At 47.2% G+C, this 25,942-nt stretch overlaps 1 protein-coding gene and 1 long non-coding RNA gene across 5 annotated transcripts; one reads left to right on the top strand and one right to left on the bottom strand.

Moving 5' to 3' along the window:
- The first annotated feature begins 594 nt into the window (after window positions 1–594).
- Window positions 595–17,778, top strand: LOC135291932 (RNA polymerase II elongation factor ELL2-like). 4 transcript variants are annotated; one of them, XR_010354573.1, is made up of 12 exons: window positions 597–3,464; window positions 5,685–5,751; window positions 7,324–7,428; window positions 8,166–8,419; window positions 10,264–10,388; window positions 10,521–10,611; window positions 11,906–12,173; window positions 12,915–13,168; window positions 13,724–13,848; window positions 14,260–14,350; window positions 15,650–16,002; window positions 17,204–17,778. XR_010354573.1 is itself a non-coding variant. In XM_064406177.1 (9 exons), exons 1-9 carry the CDS (start codon window positions 7,308–7,310, stop codon window positions 15,713–15,715), a joined length of 1,395 nt encoding a protein of 464 aa, XP_064262247.1. In that variant the 5' UTR covers window positions 4,543–7,307; the 3' UTR covers window positions 15,716–16,383. The 4 variants fall into 4 exon arrangements, 1 of the variants encoding a protein (XP_064262247.1); XR_010354572.1 differs by having other exon boundaries at window positions 595–3,464; window positions 5,685–7,428; window positions 17,204–17,777; XR_010354571.1 differs by lacking the exon at window positions 597–3,464 and having other exon boundaries at window positions 4,543–7,428; window positions 17,204–17,777.
- On the bottom strand, window positions 17,627–25,692 carry LOC135291933 (uncharacterized). The gene is made up of 7 exons (XR_010354574.1): window positions 25,170–25,692; window positions 24,919–25,033; window positions 23,748–24,330; window positions 23,273–23,390; window positions 21,427–22,921; window positions 21,089–21,271; window positions 17,627–17,917 (listed from the first exon to the last, which is right to left on the bottom strand). It is a non-coding gene; the product is annotated as an uncharacterized LOC135291933 (long non-coding RNA).
- Window positions 25,693–25,942: the final 250 nt, after the last annotated feature.

Below are 25,942 nucleotides of genomic sequence, written 5' to 3'. Positions count from 1 at the left end.
TACTTTCTTTGTATTCTTTGCCACTGTGGGATTGGAAAAAGTTCACAGGAGTTTCTCCCATCTTGGATTTTAAAATAATTTAAAATGTTATTATAAAGACGGTTTGGCAATATTTAATTTTTGCTGCTTGTGTAACTTTATTAAATCTGTAGTTTAAAACAAGTGTTACCTAGCAGGCTTTCAGTTCAATGACAGCAGTTGCTTTTCAGCAGGCTGATTTTCCTGTAGGACTAGCCAAGGAAAGTACCTTAGGAAACTGAGTTTTACACATTGTTGCAGTGTAGGAATGGTATTCCCCAGTTGAGTGCTCACGCTGATACCCCTCAGAGCACGTGCCCCTCACTGACTTCCCCACCACTTTCCCTGTGGCAGGATGGAGAGAAGAGCACAAATAGGTAAAGATCACGGGTTGAGATAAGAACAATTTACTAGAAAGAGCAGTGAAAAAAGAACACAAACGGTAATAACAACACTAAAAGGAGAGCATACAAGAGGCGAACGAGTCACACGTGATCGTTCTCCACACAGAACTTGGCACAGCCCATGACTTGCAGCACACAGGTGGAGGAAGAACAAACCCTTCCATTTGCCCCTGCCACGTGGCAGGTGGTATCCAGTTACCCCAAGGTCCTGGCCGTGCTCCTCCGAGCTGCTGCAAAGATCACCCTCCTGGCCGGATCCAGGACACAGGATCCTTCCTGCGGGTCCTGGCTCTTGCTCTGGGTGACAGACCCCCATGGCATCTGCCCCAGCAAAAGGGACTTGAGGACAACCTCTCACTTACTGACATCAGCCCCTCTGCCCCGCCCCAGCTCCCTTTTTGCCTCCAGAAAACTTTGAACAGAAGTGGCACTTAAGTGCAGTTCTGCACATGCTGAAGTGGCAGGAAGGTGACCCACATGTTGCTCTAGGCACATGTGCAGCAAGGACAAAGGAAGTGTTTGAGGGGCTGGCTCTCAAGGCATTCACTCATGCAATAGGAGCCCTGTTTCTGAGAGGCACAGCCAAGAGTGGAGCAGTCAAGCGTGGAGAACGGGGGATCTCCTGAGCCAGGGAAACCCTGGGGGAGCAGAGAGACGCAGATACCGGGCAGACCCCAAGTGACACCTGCTGCTGGCGCACAGGCACCGCGGGGACACGCACACTTTGGGGTGAGCTTGCTGTGCTTTACTGCAGTATGCAGCACACAGGCATTCCGTTTCTCAGAAATCATTAAATATGTATAAATTGCTTGAGTCTGCACAGTTAGTTTCTGAGGGTCTACTGGGGATCTTTAGAGACCCTGGGTGTTCACTGAGCTTTTGGCCTTTTGTTGACCTTTCATTGTGGTCTTCCATATAGTAGTCATTTTCATCTTGGTTGTCTGAGCAGCAGAATGTGTTCTGGAAGAAACTGTGTTGTTCTGGCTTGGCTTGGGACATAGAGGGTTTCAGAGCTTTCAGTGTTCCACTACCCACTCCTCCCTCATAAGCTATTTGCAACAATCCCTCACAGAGATCCTTTCAAGATTTGTCTTGGAAGTCTCACTTCTAAAACTAATTTTCTTTTCTAGGATAAGAATGTTTGTTATTACAAATATTTGCAAACCATCTCATGAAAGCTGAAATACAATGAATTATCACGCAGAAAAAAATGCAAACAGTCACAATTCCAGCACGGGTTAGAAATACTTCTGTAAGCCTTTAAAGGTCTGGTAGCCATGAGGAAAGCCAGTTCCACCTAGAGTGGGGACTTCTAGTCTTCTCCCATTCTTACACTCCTTTTTCTGACTGATGATATGCCAGATTGCTGGATATCAAATCAACCAGCATTCTTGTAACAAATCCAGCAATTTGTAACCTTTACTCAGGGCTCAAGGCAGTAGCTGTCTTTAGCACCACGTCTTTTGTTCCAGGAGTACCACCTGTTACTTTCAGTTTCTGTTCAGGGATAACCAGTGACCTCCTTTTTGTGCTGAACCAGACGTAACCATGTTGGGCACATAAACTATCACTTTTCTTTCCCATTTATTTTCAAGTATATTCTATCAATCAGGACCATGGTGGTTCCTGCTCTGAGGTGCACTGACCATGCCTTGAGTACATTTTTTAGTTATTTTTTGAGAAATACGCCCAAAATACCACAGGGTTTCTTCCTTCGTTCCCATTCTTTGAGCTAAATATGGGGCTACTGTGCAGGGCAAAGGCACTCATGGATGAACAGTGCAAAGGGTTCCATCAAATCTGGTAACTCCAGAGCAGGGGTTGTCATCAATAACCTTTAAAAGGTATGGAAAGGCTGTTGGACATTCGAGTCCAGTGTAACAACCTCCATGGATTCCTTTCATGGTTCATACAAAGACTTTTCCAACAGTCCCTAACTGGGGCTCCATAATCAACACAAACCAGTCATTCCCAAAAAGGCACGCAGTTCTTTTACAGATCTGGGCTCTGGTGTTTGACAAATTGATTCCTCCCTTTGTGTCCCCAGACTACACTGTCCTTGTGAGTGTGGCAGCCAGGAGATGAGACATGGGTAGATATAGACATGGACTTCAAAACTAACACAAGATATCATTGAAAATGAACTTTGGATGGTAATATTCAACACATTTTAACCTACATGCTTTATTATTTCTCCCTGTAATGCCTGGACAACTTATGGCTAGCACTTATTTTTGGTGCCAGCTGACTGAAATCTGGACTAATCTTGGGTATGGGGGAAATGACAATAAAACCATCATAAATTGAATATAAAATGTTTTTCTACATGTGTCAATAACTTCAATGGCCACTTGCAGTCAGCACAAATGTCAGCCTAGAATTTTGCTCGGGGCCAGCACTGGCCTTTCCATGTCAGCTCCTCCTGCAGAGGCTGTGGGGGCCTGGGCATGCTGCTGGCTTGTTTCCTTTTAGGGGACTGGGATGAGGAAAGGTCGGGGGATTTTGTCAAAGAGATGATGTTTGAGTGACCGTGTACGTGCTGGAAGCCTCACAGACTGAAGGGCCCAGGACAGGAGTGCCCAGTGCTGGGAGGGCTGCACCTTGCTGCCCTGGTAAGAGGTGTTAAGCTGCTCCTTCGCCTCCGAGAGAGCCAAGTGCAGCACGTTAGAGCAGAAACCCTTCACTAGGCCTGGTTTGCACAGCTGCAGCACCTGGGGTTGGTGGAGTGCCCCTTTCTGCACTTGGAAATGAGCTGAGTCAGTCATGGGCCAGGCAGGGCATTCCCCACCTGTGCCCATTGTGAATTCCCTCTGCCCCGACTGTGACACGTCCCGCTCCTCAGTGACATCCCGCCCAGCCTGGAACATGGAACTCCCCGTTTCCAAGGACACGTGGCCATTGTCACCGGCACACGGCAGGACCGCTCAGACCCTTCGGCGGCTGCAGCCAGAGCGGAGGTGTCAGAGCGACAGCGAGTGTTGTTCCAGCTTTGGTGGTTCCAGCACTCGTTGTTCAAGAGGCCGATCCACACACTGAGTGGAGGTAATTATTTACAGCTCTGGGCAGAAAGGGGGGGCTCAGGGGCAAATTCACAAAGCCAGCACCACAAGAACCAGAGTGTCTTAGTATTTATACAATTGAGCAAAGAAAGGAATTAGTGTTCATTGACTGCAAGTCTCCTAGTTCTTTTCATAATTAGTATTATGTCTGCTGTTGGGTAATTTCCTCTCACTTCTCCTGGTCAATAGTCTGCATGCTCAGTCTCCCCCTTATTCACAGTGAGGTTTCTGGAGTGGGTGGCCATGGTCTGCTCCTGCTGGAATGGCCTTTTACCCTGTCACAGCTGATGCAGCACAGTTGCTGTGTTGGCTTCATCAGTTTGTTCCTTTTCTCGGGGGTTCTGCCAAATGTCCTTGTGCCCATAAATCCTGCATTCTTTGTGTCCACCATCAGAGGTGCATCGTTCTTCCCAAGCCTTGCTAACCTCCCCTGTGTCGAGGTCACTGAAGGCTGTCAAGCCCTGCACCTCACCAAGGCAATTGAGCCAACAAGTAACCTGCCTTTCAAAGGCCGGGCCATCCCTTTGAGCTTGGTGGCTGCTTCTTGTTTCATGGGGGTGATCTCCCTTCTTCTTGATGAGCCTTGAAAGCCACCAAGGCCAAACATCCAGGAACACATTTTGCTAAGAAGGATTTTGCATTTTGCAGCCTTTGCAGCAGGATCAGTGTCTGTGGCAGCGGGAGCAGCCGAGGCAGAGCGGGATGGCGGAGCTGCGGGCCTGGGCAGGATCCAGTGTGTTCCGCAGGGCCCCAGCGCGCGCTGCGTCCCGCAGGGCCCCCAGCAGCACTGCCGTGCCCGTCAGGGTGACCCAGAGGCCCCAGGACCAACAGGTGAGGGGCAGCTGTGGGGCTCTGCGGGTCGGCAGCAGGTGGGGGCTTGGCCATGGTGTTGGTGTCAGGTGCTGCTGAGCCCGCGGGACCTGTTGGGCAGGGCTGGGGCCCCACGGCTGCTCCAGGGCCCCTTGGAGGCAGCTGCCCGGGTGGGAACCACTCACAGGGATGACCCGCAGGAGGTGCCAGAGGAAGTGGGAGGTTCTCTGATGGATGTGGCACTCAGGGATGACACTGAGGAGGTGCCAGTGAAAGTCACATGTTCTCCATGCTGGGACACTTGGGAAATTCATGCCTGGGCATGGCTCTTGGCCAAAATGCATGGATTTCTCATTGTTCCACGTTGTACTGCACTCACCGAACATGTCAGGGTAAAGGAAACTCTCTGACAGTATTTTCTAGTATTAGGAGGATGTATTAGTATATTCCCAGCTGTGATGCCTAGTGGAGAACTCCAGCCACATGCACATCATTTTCAAAGCTTTTCCACTCTTTGATACAGTTTTAGCAAACATAGAAATTAACCTTAATTGGTTCTAAAGTACAATTCCACTAAGTAATATGCTATCCTCTATTTGGGATTGATGTCTCCTTTCTCATGCTAATTAGTCCACATTTTCCAGTCCATTTATCATACCTTTTTAGATTTTATCTCAGCCAATTGTGCCTTCAGAATGAAGCAGTTGGATGGCAGTAGTTGTTTTTGTTAAAAAATGTACTTAGGCTGAAAAACATTTTAGAGATTTTTAAGTTCTACTGGAATGTGACACTTTCTGTACTAAATTATGAGATCAGCCAAGTAACCCAAATTTGGTATATCTGACTTACCGAGGAGAAACTCTTTCCTCTTCACATCTATGAAGAATTGCATCTAGAGCTGAGGAAAAGAGAAAGGGTTTTCATGCCTCTTGAGAGTCGAAATTCACCTCATGCAGATGAAATTCTTCTTGGAGCTGACTCTACGATGTACTTCCATAGTGCCAGATAAATCCCAGTGTTGGGTCCTGCTCTGAATTCTTAATCTTTTTGTGAACCACTCTCACCTGGATTGTTAGCTGAGCACTGACCAGTTCAACTGTACTCAGGCACTTGATTTCAGGGGAAGCCTGTGCCTATAAATTCCAGCAATTGGGAAAGGATGACCTGCTACTTGAAGGCTTGGCTGCATTAGAGGCTAAGTGAGGGTCGCTCTCTCAGGGCACTTTTGTAGCTGGTTGCTTTCAGAGGGAGAACTGTGTCAAAGCAGCCCTTTTGAGTGATGGAACAGCAAACCTTTGCAAGTGCAGCTCTTGTTTAAAATGAAGGGCTTAGTTAATCAGCAGTGATGGAGAGTAGGCTGAAGATTTTACAGAAAATTTCTTCTTCCTTTTAGCCAAATGCCAGCGAGGTGTCGCACAATGGAAGTGTGCAGGATGTCAAATTGTATAACCCACTTGGAGGTATGGTTGCCTTTCATATTTTGCTCAATGTCTGTAAGATTTTCACCTTGGCAATTCATTTTTGCAGCATATTTTTGGGAGAGGGAATCTCTTGTGTTCAGAGCTCTCAGCTGGAGGTGGTTTGGCCTCAGGTCAGCCTTGCAGTCTCTTGTCAGTTCATTCAGGCACTGGTTTGTTTTCCCCTGAGAAAGCCTGCCAGTCCTTCCTTGTTCCCATACTCCTTGATGGGCTGGAATTTGGAGCATGGAGGTCAAGATTTGGACCACCTTATGCACTTAAATTCACAGTTTTGGTAGCTAATGTTTTTGATTTACAATTAGATTTTGGAGTACCTAGGCATTGTGCCTATCCATAAGAATTAATTGCAAATTGAAAGAAAAAATGACTGAGAGGAAGTCGCATGGAGAATTTCCATAAAGTCATTGTGGAGAACCATGCTTGATTTAATTTTTTTGGTCTTGGTCATTAATAAGTCACTGTTATCATATTACTGTGTTGGGTTCTTTTCAAGGAAATTGGAAGGAAGGCATTGGTGTCATCTTCCCAGTGGATTCCATCACTTCCCACAAAGCACAATGTGCTTAGGGGCTGCCATTTGTTGTTAACCTGTTCTGAGTGCTGTTTCCCCAAGGAGCCTGGCTCCAGGCAGACACCAGGTGCACATTCTCCTTGCAGGCACTCTGTGGTGCTGCCTGCAGCAGTGAGGTGCTACCTGAGCCAGGTACAGCCAGCTGCCCTGAGAAAAACAGGCTCTCACCTGGCTGTGGCTGCAGTCACCTGCCTGCAGGGACATCTCTGCCCCTGCACATGCAGCTCTTGCTCTGCCTTAGCCTAGTGCAGAGCATTTTAAGGCAGCACCCTTGGTGGCTTTTTGGAGAGACAACGCTAAACTTCTGAATTCCTCATTCAGGACATTCTGTTTCACATGTGAATGAAGATTTGTGTGATTCTTGGTGGTGGTCTACATAAATCCTAAGGGAATATTTAACATTCAGTAACTGGGGTCTGAGGACTGGCAGTAGTGAGACGATTGTGGAACTTGGGGCCACTTCTACTTTGGGCTGGCACAGAGAATCTCAGGTGAGACAGCTCTGGTTGCTGATAGGGTAGAGCGTGCCTTTGCAACGTGCTCCATGCAGTATCAGTTTGGGACTGGTGTTTGTCACAGAATCAGAGAATATGTGATTTGGAAGGGATCCACAAGGACATGCAAGTGCAGCTCTGTCCCCAAGAATCCCACCAGGTACCTGTGGACCTTGTCCAAATGCTTCATGAGCTCTGCTGGACTTGGTGCCCTGAGCCCACTAAGGGAGCCTGTCCCAATGCCTGACTACCCTGTGGTGAAGAACTCTTACCTACTTTTCATCCTGATGCTTGGTTATGGTTTCAGGTAATTTTCATTAGAAGTCATTCAGGGGTATCATTTTGGGAGGTCTTTTGCTTGAATGCTGTGGGAAGTCTCTGTACCTACATCGGATTGAGCTTCTCAAAACACCAGCAGTGCCCCCACTCAATAACTGGCATGTTTACCTTGTTCTAAGTAATTGAAGTGTGTGATGTTTGTGTCATTAGGTTTGCAGGCACATATCAGAGAGGCATGGTCCAAAGAACAGGAAGTGGAGAAAGGCATTAAAAGTTTGACCTACATTGAAAGATTGAAGGAGCGTGTAAAGAAAGGTCAGTCTGTGTGTGTGTGATGGGAGAGACAAAGCTCCCGGATGTCTCACCAGGACTCAGAGAGTCTCCATCAGACACCAAGCACGAGTTCCTGGTTTCAAAGCAGTGCCTGGTGTGTCATATCCCCTCCCTCGACCTGCTGGCCACGCTTCCCCTGGTGCAGCCCAGCACACGGTTGCCTTTCTGGGCTGCCGGCACACGGTGCCAGCTCATGCCCGGCCTCTCATCCACCAGCACCTCCAAGTCCTCCCCACCTTCATCCCCAAGCATGTCTCAGTGCCAGGGTATGTCCCAACCCCAAAGATGCAGCACTTTGCACTTGGCTTTGTTGAATCGCAGGAGGTTCCCAGGGCCCCACTTCCCAAGCTTGTCCTGGTCCTTCTGGATGGCATCCCATGCCTCTGGTGTTGGCAAACTTGCCAAGCTTGCATTTAATCCAACTGTCCATGCCATTCCTGACATAGCTCACTGCTTGAGCTTACAAACTGGGAAAATCATACAAAAGCACCATGCATAAAAGTAATTTTTCATTAATACCATCCCTCCAATATCATTCGTTTACCAGGTATTTTTAAGGATTGTTTCTTCCCAATGCTTTACTGTTTGGATTCTTACTGATCTATCAATGCTGAACAAACAGAATTTCAGCAGTCTCGGTACATCCTTTTGAATCAACTTCCTTGCCTTCTCCCAACCCCCCATTTGACAACTCTTTTTCTGTTTTTCCTTTACTGAAGTGAAAATACCAGAGCTCAGGAGAGCCCCATGCAGCTCTCCAGATCTTGTGCCTGAGAGGAAGAGAACGATGCCCACGAACCCTGCCAAATTCTTCCAGAGACTTTCCAGGACTGTTTCCCAACGACCCATCAGAGACAGGGTGATTCATTTACTGGCTCTCAAGAATTACAAGAAGCCAGAGCTACTTTCCCACTTAGAAAGAGAGGGAGTTGTGCAAAAGGACAAGGAATCTCTTGGAAAGATCCTTCAGGAGGTGAGATCCTGGAGTCGCTGCCAGCAATGCTAACTCTCAGCTGTCTTACTTCAGGGTTTCAATTAGAAACTAATGAGAGGCTTGGGAAATGCTCCTGGTTTAGATTTTTCCATCAGCTTTACCCAGTTCCCCCCAATGGCAAGCCCATGTGAGGAAAGAAAGAAACCTTCCAAACTTGGGAGGCATTGTTGTTTTTCTAGAATGGCTGGCAATGATAAATTCTTTGTAACATGCTTGCTTCTCGTGCCTTTTTGTAATCCTCTCTCTTTTCCTTGGACTCTTTAACTGCTTCATGGAGGAACTTCAGAGGGTGAAAGTCTCAACTGGATGAAACACTTAGTTGAGGTCCTTAAAATCCTGGGACAAGTTTCAGAGGAGAGAATTTTGGTAGCTGCCTAGGGCAGTATTTCACTTGAAGGGATTTGGTGGCCACTCGATGGTACTTGACTGCTGCTGGGATCTGTGGGGATTGCTTTCCAGGGGAGGGTGTTCCAGGAAAATCCTCCATGATAGAGATGGTTCCCAGCTTTGAGCACAGGGGTTCTTTGTTGTCCTGTGTATCAAGTCTTCAAATTCCTTGGCACCTATTATTATTCAGTAACTTTTCCAGGTGTTTGTTTAGTTCCACTGGTATTTCTTTATCATTCCTACAATTCACATTTATGGAAGGATTCAGTGGCTGTTTCCTTCCTTTTCCATATTCCCCGTCCATGTAGGCTGTTACTGAATTATGCTATCATTAAATAGCATATCATGCAGCAATATTTCCTTTTTAGCTATGAAAGAAGGGATTATAGGATTTCAAAGCTCAGCTCCTTAGAAGGTAAGAGGTGGAAAAATCTCCTTTCCCTTTTCTTCTTGTCAATGTTTAAGGAGATTTTGAAGGAGTAGTTTCATGTTTGCAGTGTGAACTGCCTCAAGGTACTAGTTTGCATTCTGAAAGGGCTGTGTGAACAGCACTTCATCCTGAAAACTATTATTCACATTTTTCTTAACTTCGCAGCAGGTGGCATTGTTTTTGGGTATAGATGAAAAACCAGTAGGGTGAATTTGCTGAGCTCTTACACTCACAGCCTTCCTTCTCTTCCAACACAGACTTAGTTGTGCTTTTAAGAAGTAAATTCCTGATTCTGGGTATCTTGGTTACTTTTTAGCTGTTGAAGTGTAGCTCTAGGTAGGTTATCTCCCACAAGTGTTCCATAGGAACCTGTAGTTTCCTCTGAGCAAGCACTTGAGAAAGAAAAGCAGTTCTGTTTGCAGAGACAAATGCCAGCATCCTGTGGAGCTTCATGGGATGGTGAAAGCATGCCCCGTTAGAGGCCCAGGCTGTGCTCTGCCATGGCAATGCAGCTGGGTGAAACAAGAGGGTAGCCAATGTGTTCCTGAGGGTGGAAAAATATGGATTTGCCCATGGAGATGATGTTCTTCAGGTCTTACTCAAAAGATAAGGAAACAGAAAGGAAAAGCCTGGCCTCTCCTTGTATTTCAAATGGTGAAGATTGAGAGCTGTGGCATAGGGGACTTTGACTCTCAAAGCTGTGTTAAAGACCAAAAAACCTGGATCCCTGCTGCAGGGAGAGGTTTTCATAGCATCCATTTCCTCCATGCTTGCAGCACTTTGGCATTTATTTACCTCCCAATTTCTAGAGCCCAAATGGACCACACCTCTTTAATATTGTTACCTCTTACATGTCAGCTGCATTGTTCTTCACATTGAACAAAAGTCCAGGAAAACTGGTGCATGATTTCTTTTCACCTTTGCTTTAGCTTTGCAGTATCAGTTTGACATCTATAGTCTGCCTTTAGGTGAAATGAACATTTATGTTTTAAATGTCTGTCCTTAGGTAGCCAACCTGGATGCAAATGAGAATTCTTTCAGCCTGAAGGAACATTTCTTTAAAGACATCCAGGAAGATTGGCCTGGCTACACTGAAAGAGATAGACAGACATTGGAGGTGACCCTTTCTCAGTAAGTTCAGTCAGGACAACAACCATTTCAAAAAACCCTCTGGGAAATGAAGGTCTGTTTTCCCTGTGAGAAAAGAACGATAACTGTTGATAGTTTTGCTTTGTAACCTGAAATGTTGGACCATCCTTACAGAAAACCAACTCCATCTCAGAATTCCACCAGCACCAGCCAGTCACCATCTCTGGGACCTTCTGAAGGAGATACTCCACCCAGAACTGCTCAGGTATTTTGTGAATTTTTTAAACATTCTCTACTATGAATGATGTTTTATCCCACTTGCTCCTGGTGTCCAAGCTGTGATATGAAGCAGTAGTGCTCTCTTTATATTGTATGAACCTGAGGCGTGTACTTCCAATGGGATTCCTGTATAGTTTTCCAGATGGTTGCAATGTCAAAGCCTGCAACAAGCTTGCACACATGACTTGTTTCTCATGGTGCGTAGGAAACTCTGCTAAGGACAAGATGTGGACATGTTTCTGGTACCTGGCTGTGTCTGTGCAGGGTTCTTGATGATATGGCAGCTCTAGTACTTAAAACATGCACGGTCATGCCAGTGCTACTGTTTGAAGAGAAATCTAAGGGAAGTCTAGAATAAGGACAAATTCCAGTAGTAAGGCATTTGTAGGAAACTTGTTTTTCTGTCCTAAGCAGCATTTAGGCTCCCATTTTGATTCAGACTATCCCATGTGAGAGGAGGGAACTCTGAATCATCATGGAATAGCTCGGACTTGTTAGGCTTAAAATCAGAGCATGGTCTTTTTGAAAGAATCTTGGAAAACATTGCATGAAAAGGTTAGTTTCCTAAAGATTAAAAATACTCTTTAAATAGAGGAGGGAGGACACAGCTCTGTTTTTCCCTACTCTTTTCCCAGCCACAGTAGGAAATGTTGCAGGGCCCAGCATCCTCTTAAGTCCTGCCTCCTTGCCCACAGGATTTCTGTCAGCAGGCAGGCACAGAGCTGTGTCTGGCACTCCTGTTCTGAGCTGCTGATGTGCACGGATAGGAGCAGTGTTTGCTCGGTAGGGAAGAGGCTGTGATCCAGGGTTTCCTCTGGAGAACAGCAGGAATGAGACCTGCAGCCAGACTGGGCCTTCCCTCTGTTGTTATCATCTCTGCTTTGGACACGCTGTGATCGGCACCACACCGGTGGCTCCTTGGGGCTGCTTTAGGGAATCATGTGGGTGTGTGACAGCAAGAGCTGAGTGTTTTCCTGGTGTGTCTAAGGAGAAACAGGGAGCAAGATAAAACCAACTTGAGCTCCCCATTTTGGGGAAGCCTTTGATAGAGGTGCTGAAGGGAGTGTCTTTGTCCCAAAGCCTTTGAGCTACAGACTAGGAGAAAGACTTGCTGAATACTGGGGTGAGAAAGTAGGGATGAAATAGAGAACATATTTAGCTGCAGCACTCCTTGTTTGAAAGGCTGTTTTAGGTAAGAAAGGTGTGTTTTCAACCATCGCCAGTTCAGAAATGCTGTTTGTTCAGAATGGGAGGAAAACTAATCGGGATCATCTTTGCAGAAACGGCCTCTGGATTCTGACTTTCTCAGTCCTGTGATGGGCAAGAAGCAGAGGATTGACCAAGAGCCCAGTGATGTCCAGCCAGCAGCTGGTGGCCACTCTCCTTCTTTCTTGGACCTGCCTTCCAGATCCTGTTCAATTTTGAACATGTCTCCAAGTGTCAGATCCATTTCCGTTTCCACCGAAGTACAACTGAAAAATAAGGTTCTGACACATTCTGGATTCCCAGTGTCTGCCAGGGTGCAGGGGAAGACTCCCAAGTCCAAAGGTGAGTAAACAGAATGAGAGAGGGTAAAAAAATCCCATCCTTTGGATTTTTATGAAATGCTTGCCATGCTCAAAGCCAAAGAGAAGAGCAGAGAGCTCAGGACCCAGGCAGAAAAGGAGTCACACAATCCAAGTGCAAAGGGTATTAAACTGATGGACTCCTTTCAGATATGCTTCCATTTCATTTTTTTACTGGATATCTATATGTTTTTATGCCCATATCCAGCCTCTCATCCACCAGCACCTCCAAGTCCTCCCCACCTTCATCCCCAGGCGGGCCTCGGTGCCAGGGCATGTCCCAACCCCAGAGATGCAGCACTTTGCACTTGGCCTAGTTGAAACCAATGAGGTTCCCAGGGCCCCAATTCCCAAGCTTGTCCTGGTCCCTGTGGATGGCATCCCATGCCTCTGGTGCTGGCAAACTTGCTGAGAGTGCACATATTCCCACTGTCCATGCCATTCTTGACATAGCCAACGCTTGAGCTTACAAACTGGGGAAATCATATAAAAGCACCATGCATAAAAAGAAGTTTTCATTAAAACCTCCCATCCAGTATCACTCCTTTACCAGGCATTTTACTAACTGTTTCTTTTTAATGCTTTACTATTTGGATTCTTTTATATTTGTAAATGCCCAGCCAATGGAGGTTCAACATTCTTGGTGCATCCTTTGGAATCAACTACCTTGCCTTCTGCAAACCTGCAATTTGAACTCTCTGTTTCTGGTTTTCCCTCACTTTAGGAGAAGAAGCAGAGGTCAGAGGAGCCCAACAAAACAATCCAGGTCCTGTGCCTGAGAAGAAGAGGATGGTGCCTATGAGACTTGCAGACATCGACTGGAGCAGCTGCGCTGCTGTTTACAGCCGACCCTACAGGGACAGGGTGATTCATCTGCTTGCTCTGAGGGATTACAAGGAGCCAGAGTTACTTGCTCGGCTGCAGAGAGATGGAGTCAGGCCAAAGGACAAGGATTCCCTTGGAAAGATCCTTCAGCAGGTGAGATCATGGAGCTTGTACCACCAATTCTTCCATCATGCTGTTCTGCTGTTCATAATTTTACTACTTCCTCACCTGTTCAAATTAGAGACTTTCCCAATACTCCTTCAAGGTAAGTTCCACTGGTATTTCTTTCTGATAGGCTTTCATCAGAGGCACACCCATGGAAAGATGCAGTAGCTCCTTCTTTCCTTTTTAAATATTCCCCATGCACCTGAATGGTGCTGTTGCTGAATTATGCAAGCATTATTATATTAAATTGGATTATTTCCTCTTTAGCTAAGAAAATAGTTTTGGAGCCTAGGCAAAGGACTCAAATTCAACGTCGATACAGTTTTAGTTGATCCCACAGTGACTTTTAAGAACTCATTCCCTGAACCTGCAAAGTTTGTTGCTGTGTTTGCCCAGGGTAGTGGCAGGGCTTTTTCACGCTGCAGACATTCACAACATAATGAGAGCCATGTTCTGCCATCCCAGCTGAAGTAGCTCCTTTAGATTTCTATAGTTTGCATATAGGTATAATGAAGATTTGTTTTCCTAAACGTCTGCCTGTAGGTAGCCAACGTGAATGCAAAGGAGAATTCCTTTAGTCTGAAGGAACATCTGTTTCAAACCCTTCAGAGTGATTGGCCTGGCTACAGTAAAATCGAAAGAAAGAGTTTGAAGTCAATACTTTCTAGGTAAGTTCAGTCTCTTGGGGAAGGAAAAGAGCCTTTTTAGAAAAAAAGCCCTGGGAAATGAAGCCTAGATTCTTAGAATATGCTGCACCAGCAGAGGCCCATCAGGGTCATGGAATCCAACTCCTGGCCCTGCACAGACACCACGAGAATCACACCCTGTGCCCAAGAGAGTTGTCCAAACTGTTCTTGAGCCCTTGCTGCAGTGATCACTGGCCTGGGGAGCCTGTTGCAGTGCTCAAGCACCCTCTGGGCCATGAATGTTTTCCTGATGTCCTGCCTAAAGTTCCCTCAACTCTGCTTCATGTTTTTTCCTTGAGTCCTGACACTGAAGGTCTGTTTTCCCTGCAAGGAAAGAACTATGACAGTTGATATTTAGGCTTTGTAACATGAACTCTTGGACCATCCATACAGAAAATCAGCTCCATCTCAGAACCCCACCAGCAGCAGCCAAGCAACATCTCCAAGGCCTTCTGAGACAGATGCTCCAGCAAGACCTGCTCAGGTATTTTGTGCATTTTTAATATTCTGCATTGTATAGTAAATTTTAGCAGACTTGCTGGTGATGTAGAAGCTGTGATGGGAATGTGCAGGATCAGGCCTAGGCATGTTTTGCCACACACTGCTGTGACCTCAAGGTTATGATAAGAAGAGAGGATCCAGCAGGGGTGGAGCAGCATTGTCCTGATCCAACTTTCTGCTCTGCCTGGAGACTTGAGCTCAGTCCCCACCCTCAACTCATTCCCTGGAGAAGGGCTCAAATGGCTGGCTCTGCTTGTGTGACAGAACTGCATGAGAAATCTCCTGTGCATAAGAGGCTGCACCAGGCTGGGGCAGATGGGGCCCTCTTGCTCTCTTCTCCCTCTGTCTCTCTGTCACTCTCATTGTTGACCCCAGCTCTGCACTATCCACATGGCTGGACAAAACACAGCACCTACAGAATGGTGCTATTCCCTCACTCCCTCCTCTGCCTTAATTTCTCTCCTCCCTCCCTCTGCCTGGGCACAGCACGGCTGTCCTGTTCTACTCCATCCCTGGCCCTGAGGTTTGCTGTGCCTGTGGGGAGCTGTGGCCGTGTGTTGTGGCTCGTGAGGCAGCACCTTTGAGAAGCTCCTTGGGAGGAGCTGAGAGATGACTGAAGGGCCCTGAGCAACAGCAAGGGCTCCTTGGTAACCACTTGTGAAACTCTCTTGTACAAGTTTAAAGGCTTGTTAGCCAACAGCTTTTGAGTCTGCGGAGTGGGTGAGCCTGCTGGATTTAAGACAGCTGTACCTAAATGCACAAGAGTTTCTGGACATGTGACTGGTGTCTGTGTTCATCCTGATGAGAATTCACAACCAACCACAACATCCTGTACTCATGGGTTGTAATAGTGAAGCATTAATCTTGTTTTTAATGCATAAAACTCCAAAACAGCCAGGTTCCTCTGTAATAAATTATGTGGGTGTTTGATAGCAAAAGCTGAGTCTTTTCCTGGTGTGTGCAAGCAGTAATTGGGACCTAGACAAAAGTTACCTGGCATCCCCATTTTGGGGAAGCTTTGCTGGAGCTGCTGAAGGGAGCGTCTACTTCCCAAAGCCTTTTAGCAGTAGACTTGGAGAAGGTCTTGCTAAGTGCTAAGATGAGAAAGTAGGAATGCAGAAGAGCAGATATTTACCTGCAGGTCTTCCAGGTTTGACAGTTATTTTTAATTAAAAATAGTGCATTTTAAAACTTTGCCAATTCACAGATGCTGCTTTTTTAGAATGGAGAGCAAAACCTGATTGTGATCATAGAAGAATGAATTATTTTGTTGTTGTTGCAGATACGGCCTTGGGCTTCTGGCTTTATCAGTCCTGTCAGGAGCAAGAAGCAGAGAACTGAGCAGTAGCCCAGTTACATCCAGGCAGCAGCTGGTGGCCACTCTTCTTCCTGGGTGCTGGCTTTAACATTCCATTCTATGGGGATGTCAAAGCCATCCCTGTAGAATGGGATGTCAAAGCCAGCACCTTGTCTCCAAGTCTGGGCTCCATTTCCCCTGCACCCTTTAGGTTCAAGAAAAAGACAAATGTTGGAGTTCTAGAATGCCAGCAGTTGTGTAGAGGACTAGCATGTCCAAAAAGATGTGAAGAGAGCTGGGGAGGCTGAAGCAGTAGTGTCCCTTGGATTTCAATGAAGGTATTAATGTGCTGCTTTTCCCAACTCCAGTGTGGACAATGATGGAGTAAAATTTGATTATTAAGAGAAGCCTCTGCCCGAATTTTGGTGCAACCAAGACCATATTTCAGAGTTAATACTACAGATGTTGTTTACAAGTAAATGTGAACTAGGGAGCTAGAAAGGTAAAGGAGGAGATGGGCCAGGTGGGGGGAAGTGCAGAGATGAACACCGAGGTGGGTGAGGCCCGGACGGGCCCTCCCTTCCTGCAGTGCAGCTGCACAGGCTCAGCTGCAGCAGTGCTGCTGCATCCCCTCATGGCATTTGCAGGAGGGGAGGGAGAAGTGTGTGTGTGGTCTAAAGCCCTGGAAATTGCTCACAGCTTGTGTCAGGGCAGTGGTGTTGGCAGGGGCAGCCAGGCCTCCTGCAGCTCTGGGGCTCTGGGGCAGCTGCGGCCTTTGGAGCAGGCGCGGCAGGGCCCCGGCTCACATTGCTCCGGGACCACCCAAAATGTGGAAAGGCATCTGTGGTTTTCTTTTCAAAACTATCCTGCATACTACTGAGGTGTATCAGGCCTGGCATGCATCCTTGGCACAAGTTGTTGTCTGTCCTGCTACTGAATTTCAACTTGTTAGCAATTTACTGCTTGTAAATATTAATCTCAGGGTGGTTTGAAGGAATTGAAGGAAAAACTGCCTGATGTGGAGGGAGTTTTTTTCATCCAATAAGAACCAGACCTTAAGGCCTAGAGGAGCAGAAGCATTGGTGTGAGAGTGCTGGGAAGTGGCATCTATTATTCTCATTGCCACTTCATCTTGGATTTGTATCATGAGCTTGATAAACCTCACACCTGTTGATTTGAGGGAGAAGGGAATGAAGAAGGTTTGACTCCCATCGGTGGCTTTGAGCATTAATGAGTTTTGCCCTCCTGAGGAGCTGACGCGCTTTGGGTTTTTGTTGTTGTAGTTTCTGACTTGTCTAGAGTTTGTTTTTTGGTCTGCATTATAACTGCCTCAGTTTGCCATGTTCCCTCAAGAGTGGTGCTCACAGAGAAAAATAGCTCAAAAGATAAACTCAGTGTATATTTTCTGTTTTACATGAATAAAGCCAGACTGGACTAGCTGAGTGTGCCTCAAGGCTATTTTGTAGGAAAGGTCAGGAAATTCTAAACTCTGCAGAAATGTTGGCATGCACTGATTTTCTTTTGATTTCTCCTTCATAGGGTAGCCCCAGCTACTCCGAGATGAAGAGCAGGTGCCACAGGAGCAGTAGCTCCACAAAAAGCTGTCCCACATTCAGCAATGAGTATCTGAATTTGGCAAGCAGCAAGTCCTGGAGTCCTGGCACCAGTCTTCTGCTTCAGCAAAGGATCATCTATGAGCTCCAGCTGTTTTATTTTAAAAGATGATTAGCTTTTTAGGTTTCTTCAAGTTAGTAATAAGGAGATGATTATTTGTTTAAAATGTAGGATTAGTTAGTCTACGATTAGAGACTTTAGTATTGAACTTTAGCAATAAAAAAGTTGCATTATTGTTAACTCCTTCTCTTATCATCAGTTTTATCATATTTGGAGAGTCTTTCTTCTGGTCAATTCTTCTCTTCAAGACTTAGCTCTGTCCACTGAATGAAACTTATCAGTAGAGAATGGAAGCCCAGTACCTTTATTATAAAATTGTGCACATATTAAGAAAATATTGTAGCAAATGGAATTTCTTTATGACAAGAATAAGCCTGTTTTCTGATTTACTTGTTAATTTAAAATCTTTGCCTTAAGGGATGGAAAGGGTAGAGGACAACCTCCACCCCAAATGACCTTGTTGTGGAGGGTTGCAGAGGAGTGCACATGGGCTGCTCTAAGCTGTCAGCTGAAGCAGCTCTCAGGACTGCTGGCAGATCATGGCCTCACCTTGTCATGAGCCGGGGAAGATCCAGATCTCTGTAAGGGTTTTGTAAAAGACATGGAAAAGCGTTGGAGGCAAGGTACATCAATTGGTTTAAAAAGAGAAATTCCGTTCAAGTGTCCCTTCAGGATCGCTATCAGTTTTGTAGATTTCTCCAAACTAGTCAGTCACAACCTGTCTTTCTAGAGAGACACAGATGTTGATTCCTGCACAGACCAATGGGGACTTTGATGTCTAGTTCTTTTCCTAAATTTCCTGCCATTTATTTATTCAGCTGAAAAAGAGGACATGTTAGCAACAAGACCATAATCTTCTCTTGGGAAAGGATATGAAATTGTCTGAGGGAGGATAATATTTGGGAACACTCAAAGGTGGCTGGGAATGCCCCTTTCTTCCTTGCAGAGTATTCTACAAATTCCTCCATTGTCCCCAAGACAACGATATTGAGTCCCTGTATGTGAGAGCCCTTGGGGTGTTTTGTGATTGAACACCTGAGCCGTTGTTGCCCTTCTGTTCTCCTTCAAGCCAAGTTCAAGAAATGTCACCTCCTAAACCCTGAGACTTGGGTCCATTTTTGCCTGGCTCAGGGGTGCTCCTCCAGCTCTGCAGTGCAGCAGCCCCAGGGGCGCTGCCGTGGGGGGCATGGGGTGAATTGTGCTGGGCTGCCTCCCCTGGGTTTGCTGGCTGCTGCTGCTTGACAGAGCGTGCCAGAGTGCTGCTGCCCAGGGTGGGCTGACACTGAGGACTTTTCATAGTTACCCCTTCATGACATATCTTTCCCTTGATGGGATTTCTTCTAACTCACTCTACACTGCATTAGAAAATTTTATTTCCATGCTTTAACAAATTGAAGCTTCAAATTCTCATCTATATTTTCCCCTCCAGTCCCTTATGTGTTGGGGCTGGCTTCCCTTGGGGGCAGATGTATCAATGTACTGATCCCATCCCCTTTTATTGCTGCAGGAGTGCTTAGGAACACTTCAAATGGTCCTTTCCACTTTTCTTTAAGTGCCTTTTTACTCTGCTTTCTGACATAAGACACAGTCCCCAGGTTGATGAGGAAGTGCCTGAGGCACCAGGGATGGTCAGAAATTTGTGGAAAGATGAGAGCACTTTCCACAAAGAAGATAAAAAGGGACTGAAATTATTCCTATCATAAGACTTTCTCTAGAAAGGATTGGAATTTGTAGTGCCTTCCACAGGGCATTTCCGATGGGCTCACTTTTTCTTTAGAAGCCACTGGAATTCTGAACCTCAAGAGTGCAAGGGGAAGCACTGGTGGGCACTTCAGTGAGTTTTCCTGGCCATATTTACTAATTTCTGCTTTTAGACTCTGCTTTGTTCTCTCAGCCTTGCTGCTGGGAATGACCTCCATGGGCTGAGTAGGTCCCATTTAACTGGGAGTGTTTTACATAACTTTTGCAGTTTCAGCTATGAAATGAAGATCTGTATCTGATGACATTCCAAAAGGAATCAGGGAATTCCGAATCTTAGTAGTTTTTCTCTTATTATTACTTGAGGTAATTATTTAGGCTTCTTGTTGTTGTTGTTTTGGGGTTTTTTGTTTGGTTTGTTTTTTTTTTTTTGTTTTTTGTTTTTTTTTTTTTGTTTTGTTTTTTTTGTGACAAGGAAAATCCTCTGGCCATGCAGAAAATGGGTCCACTAAACTGTAGAAAGATTGCTGGCTGAACAATGCCATGACATTCTCCTGTGGGAACTGGACAACCTGGCCTGCAGTTTACAGAGTTACTCTGTACTGTCCCCAGAACAAGACAGACCATGTGCTGTCCTCAAACAGATACATCAAGGAAGAAGGAGCATTGTGCCCAGATGAAACCAAATGCCAAGCACGTCATGGGAACCCCTGCAGAGGCTCTGGCTTGGTGGCAGAGGCTGTCACAGCACTGCCAACAGCAACTGTGCAGCCAGAGCCGCAGAATTTGTCACTGCTGGCCTGAAAGTGCCAGCCCTGGATGGAAATGTCAGCAGGAGCTCATGCTCTGCCTCCCCGTGCTGACAAATCCCTGGAATCCCTCCTGCTGTGCTCTGTGGCAGCACTGCCAGAGGAGGCAGAGGATGTGACACATCCTCAGGGACACCTCGGGCTGGCTCTGCAGCAGGACCTTCCCTTGGCCCATGCTCACTTCTGCAGACAGCTATGGCCATGAGCCTCACACACTCCTTGCTTTTTGGGGCAAATCCCTTCGGCTTTGGTAATTTAACGCTCTGAAAGGGGCCAAAGACTTAACCCTCTTTTTCTGAAAAAGCAGATGGTGGGCAGTTCTTCAGCCCACTGAATTAAAAATAAATTCTTTTGACCCAAGTAGCCTCCAAGCACATATTTTGGGAAGGAATTACTTTCCCACACATGGTGCACTTTCCCTCTTTTACTGCTAACAAAATCCCAGTGTTTGATGCAAACAGCCCCAGGATATGTTCATGAATAGCTCATCAAATAGCTCACAATCAGCCCCTTGAGAAAAGCAAAACGTGCTTTCTAATGTAACCAGTTAGTTTGAGTTTTGAATGTTTTGCATTTGCAACTGAGGCCCTGTAAGCAATTCTAATTGTTGTCAGTAGGTGAGATACTTCTGAACAAAGAAATCACTTTTACCTGGCATGTACCTGGTCATACAAAAGAATGGATGTTTGGAGAGTGTGTTTTTATAATGTCATATGTTCAAGATGGGACACACACAGAGTGTACAACATCTCTCCTTTATACTTTTCTTTTATAAATACATAGTTCTAAGAAATTATAATTTTTGCTTGGCAGGAAAGGTCAAGGACTCAGTAGTAAACACCTGTCAAGCCTCCTGGACCTCCGTTCTGGCCATCCACAGTCATAGGGTGCTACTTCAAATTATTTTTTTCAGTCAACAGTAGCAGACATAAGCCCCAGGGCACCAACGTGCCCCCTTTCTGTATCATCAGCAACAGAAATCAGTTTTAAATTTTTAGAATTTCCAATTCCCAAATGTAAAAAATTATGTATTTTCGCATGCAAACTATGATGGCTTTTGCTGACGTTTTTAACATTTCACAGGGCCAAAGAGGATTCAGATTTCTGAAGTTTTACAAAATAGAGATGCAAATGTCATAGAAAGCACAGCAAGGACGAAAGTTTAATCACCCTGAAAAAACCTCTCTTACTGAAGTATCCATAGAATCACAGCTTCACCCAGAGTGCACTGATACCACCTTACCCTGTCCATGAGCCATTCTGGAAATGCAGAGCATGCCAGCCCCAAGTCTGGTTCTAGTGCCCGTTCTTATGCACAATTGTCTCCAAAATCTGCAGCAGCACAAGCCAAGGTGAGGGCAAAGCCCATTCTGAGGATGCCTTGGGGACCCTCCACGCCTGTTCCGAGCGCAGGGGACAGCAGGTTCTGCCACAGCAGCAGAAATTACATTACGTGTTAGTAAATGCAGCACTTAGAGTAGCAACTAAATAGTCCTATCTCAGAGTTAAATGTTCAATTCTTCATAAATGCAGTACCTAAACCAGTTAACTCCCACCTACACCCCAGACATCCACCTATACCTGCTTGTGTAAATTGTATTTTCCACTCCACTCCCTAGCCCTTCTCTCAGCACAGTCCTCAAGCCCTCAACCAGGCACAAGCCAACTTCTCACCTGGCTGTTAGTAATTACCTGTTGGTAATTACCTGAGCACCTGCCCCACCCACAGCAGCTGTGCAGGTCCCTGACTGCTGGGAGAACAGGCTTGAAATGCAGACCCAACCCCAGAACAACAACAACAAAAAAAAAAAAACCCAAAAAACCAAAAACAACCAAAAAAACCCCCAAAAAAACCAAAACAAGACAAAACAAAACAAACAAACAAACAAAAAAAAAACAAACCCAAAAAACCCCCAAAACAAACAAAAAAAAACACCACAAAGAAACAAACAAACAAACAAAATTTACGACATTTTTAAATAATTTCAGACTGGTAAAAGATCAGGACATAAAGAGATTTGTTTATTCCCTTCAAGAAAAAGTTTACATCCTTCTCTGTGAAGGGAAGTCACGGTTTTTTGTTGAAGCAGAAGAAGCATGTTTTATGAGCCCAGTTTCCTACCTCTCTTGTCCCTGCAGTGGGGACAAGCCTTTGTTCCAAGTTTGACTGAAGCTTCGGGAAGCAGCTTTGCCTGCAGAGGGCACACAGAAGCATGACACCTTTGCCTCCTGTGCACCTACAATTTCTACACCATCATTATCACTGCTCGGGTGACTGAGCAAGCTGACAGAGTGTGACAGATAGTCTGTCGTGTACAGAAAGTCACAGAAAGAAGAAGGGAGGGAGAAAACAGGGAAGATGACAATGCAAAAGATGTTGAAGGAGTGTGGCAAGGATTGAGGATTAAGAGACAGAAATAAGAAGAGACCATACCCCTTAGCTGTCAAGTGCTGAGGGGAAACTGCAAGTACTTGCATATTTGAGCTCACCACCTGGACTTGCATGCCTTGTCCACATTACCATTATTTCAATAATTTTGATTCCTGGACAAGCTGCCAGGTCCCCAGTACCAGTCCTACCTCCCTTCCAGAAGTCTCTGGGCAGAGAGTTGAAAATAGATCAGGGGTTACCTGTTACTCCATAAGCATTCAAGACAGCCAGAGAGCTTCCAGGAAAAAGGCCTTAGTGAGTGCCCAGAACAAAGAGATTTTAAGCAAGTGGAAGAAGGAGGTATTGATGGAGGATCACAGCTCTGTTGAGGTTTAACCTTTCAAAGGTTTGTTGCTTTTGAAATAGAGATTTTTGGAGCTCCCTTGAGTTAGCAATATGAATTCAGCATTTAAATTTTAGCTTGTAGAATTATGTGTTGAATTTTAACCTATAACTTAAGAAACCTTTTCACACAGGCTCAGCTGTGACCAGCAAGACCTGGGCCTGGAGCTGCAGCTGGTCTCCTCTGCTCTGCAGGTGCTCTCGTCCTCAGTGGGAACTGGGGGAGGCCAAAGGACACTGGTTCTTCTGATCCTGCAGATGAAGTTCGGCACATCTCCTGGACAGGGACAGCAGATGGGACATCTGGGAAGCAAAGGGAACACTGAGTCAGTATGGGGACGTTTCCCTTGGCAGCAGCTGCACTTCCATCAGGGAAGAGGAAATGTCAGAGCCTCCCCAGGAGGGTCAGAAAGAGAAAGCAGCCGAGCGGGCTGGGCTGTGGCGAGCACAGCCGCGGCGGGACCGTCCCGCAGCCCCGGCAGCCCGGCAGAGCCGGCACAGCTCCCGGGCCCTGCCGGCACAGCTGCCTTGCCCAAGGACAGCCCCTGTGCCAGCCGGGGCAGCTGCGCTGAGCAGCCCCAGCACGGGCAGGGCCCACGGCCACAGCCCACGCCAGCCTCAGCCCACCCTGCCTCCCCGGCCATGGGGCCTCACCCGGGCTCTCTCCAGGCTGGCAGCAGCAGGGCCCTGCTCACTGCTCCTGCTGCTGGCACTCAGCTTCTCCCTGCTGGCTCCTGGCAGTCTCCGGCTGTCCTCGTAGTCTTCCTTACAGCTGTGGCAAAAGTGGAGGCTCTGGAATTGGTTCCAAGACCTGGCAGAGCTGCAGTCCCAGAGCCCTCTGTGCTCCCTGCTGGCCCCTCCATCCCCTCAGCCCCACCCATGCTCTCGCCAAACCCCCAGCCCCCTTCAGCTTCTTCAGCCCCTCACAGTCCTCTCACCTCCCTCAGTCCCTTCTGACCCATCCCATCCCCTTAGACCCGCCAGCCCCTCAGCCTGTGCCACTTGCCTGTCACCTCAGTGCCACCATGGCCCTGGGCTGCCCCACAGCCCTCAGCCTCAGCAGCAGCTCAGGGTCAGCGTCCCTTCAGCGCCACCGCCCCCTCAGCCCCCTCAGCCCCCTCAGTCTCACCGTCCTTCAGCAGCTCCTCAGGGGACAGTGCCTGGGGCCACCGGCAGCTCCCAGCGCTCCAGGGACACCCGGGGCTGGAGCTGCTGCTGCGCCCGGCCCGGCCGCCAGCTTGGACCCAGCCCAGGGAGAGGGGACAGAGGGGGCACAGGGGGAAAAGCACGAGTGAGGGAGGAAGCAGAGCAGGGCAAGAGGTTAAAAAGAGGCGTCTACAGATATCAATCTATTTAGCTAAACCCCCATATACAAATATAAATATGCATTTACAAATGTATATATATAAATGTAACTATACACAGGTATAAGTGCAACTGTGCACATCTATAACTACACCAACACATCTAAAGCTATAACGATATACATCTAAAACAAAAAAAAAATTAACTGTACAGATCTCTACCTATATAGATAAATATAATTACATAAATCTATAAATACAACTACCTAGATAAATAAACATAACTATGCGCATCTATAAATATAACTAGAGACAGAGGAATTCTACCTGCCCGATGGTCACAGCCTCTCCCTCTGTCTCTTCCTGCCACACAGGGCAGCCCTCCTGCAGAGGTCGATCACACAGGATCTGGGAAGCAAAGGAAACACTGAGTCAATATTGGCCCTTGTGCACGTGTTCCTTGAGCACCAATTGTCCTTCTATGAGGGACTGTCAAAGATGGCCCGAAAGGCAAACTCTCACTTGGCAATTTGAAGCCTGCTCTTTAAAGAACAGGGATCCTTCCAAGTGTTCAAAACTGAATTGTGTAAAGCATTTAAGTATCCTGATAAAGTCTCAGCAAAGGCTTGAGCTTGAAACACAGACAGTCTCAGTGACAGAGAGACCTCAGTCCTCACTGAAGTGGCCGAAGCTGAAGCTGCTGGGAGCTGAGTTATGAACCAAACTGGGACACCCAGCTTGGTGACACAACTGCCACAAGGTCAGCTTTATTCCCTGCTCTCTTGCCACAGCAGTGGACTCAGTGTCAGAGCCTCTGGAGAAGCGTGGAGGGCAGGGCTTGGGGAGGTTGTGCCAGTGCAGGATTTGAACTAAAGGCACCAGGCAGCACCAGCCCTGCAGACAGGAACTCAACTCTGCTCATCTCCCTTGCTGCCAGAGGCAGGCTCAGAGCAGCCATCTCACACCTCTCTAAACCAATGGGGGCTCTGTCCTTACCAAGCTCCTCAGGCTCTGGCAAACTGTTCTTCTCAGTGCCAGATGAGGCTTCCTCTGCTGCAGCCTGGTTCACAGGCTCGCCTCCAGAAGACTCAGGCACAACATTAATATTGCCCTTGAAAGAACAATGGAAAGAAAGAAAACTCAAGATCATTTGGTATTTTCTTGGAATCATATCAGGGATACAGTTTCTCTTCTTCTCCATGTAAGCTCTCAGCTCAGCCTCTTACTTTCCCCTCCAATGGAGTTACCTGTGCAGAGGGAGACCTTTCAGGCAGGGATCTCCCGGATCATTTGCTCAATGGCAAAGCCAAGATCCACTGGTGACTGCTCTTCCCCAGGTGTGTTCTGTGTGGAGCTGGACACTGTCAATGCTGCACAACCAGCACTGCCAGCTGGAGTGCTGGACGCTAAAGTGCCTGGGGGGGCTGCAAGAATCCAAACATATTGGTCAGGCTCCACAATGTGGCTCTGGGACACAGATCTCTATTGCTGCCTTGGATCAAACATCACAGGAAGCATGCAGGAAAAAAAACAGGCAGAGAATTTTTTGGCCTTCTAGGTTCCTCTTCCTAATAGGCTTGACAATTTCTGGCTGAGAATGACAGAGCCTTGTGGAAAAATACTTCAAACGTCACTTTTCATTACGTTTTGGAAAAACAAGGCTACAACTCTTTTCCTGCCTCGTGGGTTGAAGGCTGGGGGCTGCTGCTCCCTGTGGAGCTGCTGGAAGCTGCAGGGCTGGACCCTGAGCACCTCCCGCTGGGCGGGCGGTGGCCGTTCCCCGTAGAGCTCCTGGAAGCGGCTCGGCCCCTCCCGCCGGGCCGGCACTGGCTGGTCCCTGTGCAGCAGCAGGAAGCCGCAGGGCGGGCACCGGGCGAGCAGCGGCCGCTCCCGGGGCAGCGACTGGAAGCGCCTGCACCGGTCCCGCTCGTCCGGCAGCGGCCGCGCCCCGGGGAGCTGCCGGGAGCCGCAGGGCGGGTGCCTGCGGCCCTCCCGGCCCGCCGCCGGCCGCCGCCTGTCG

The sequence above is a fragment of the Passer domesticus genome, unplaced genomic scaffold, assembly GCF_036417665.1.
Source record: "Passer domesticus isolate bPasDom1 unplaced genomic scaffold, bPasDom1.hap1 HAP1_SCAFFOLD_155, whole genome shotgun sequence".
NCBI lineage: Eukaryota > Metazoa > Chordata > Aves > Passeriformes > Passeridae > Passer > Passer domesticus.
Note: the sequence above shows the minus strand (reverse complement) of the source record. Positions and strands in the feature narration are given on the sequence as shown.

What these genes read in the sequence shown, in the direction of transcription:
- LOC135291932 (XM_064406177.1), top strand. Translation starts at nt 7,308, where the DNA reads ATGTTTGTGTCATTAGGTTTGCAGGCACATATCAGAGAGGCATGGTCC. An exon ending in GAAGGAGCGTGTAAAGAAAG is followed by an intron (nt 7,429 to 8,165) that starts GTCAGTCTGTGT and finishes CCTTTACTGAAG; the next exon opens with TGAAAATACCAGAGCTCAGG. An exon ending in CTCCACCCAGAACTGCTCAG is followed by an intron (nt 10,612 to 11,905) that starts GTATTTTGTGAA and finishes TCATCTTTGCAG; the next exon opens with AAACGGCCTCTGGATTCTGA.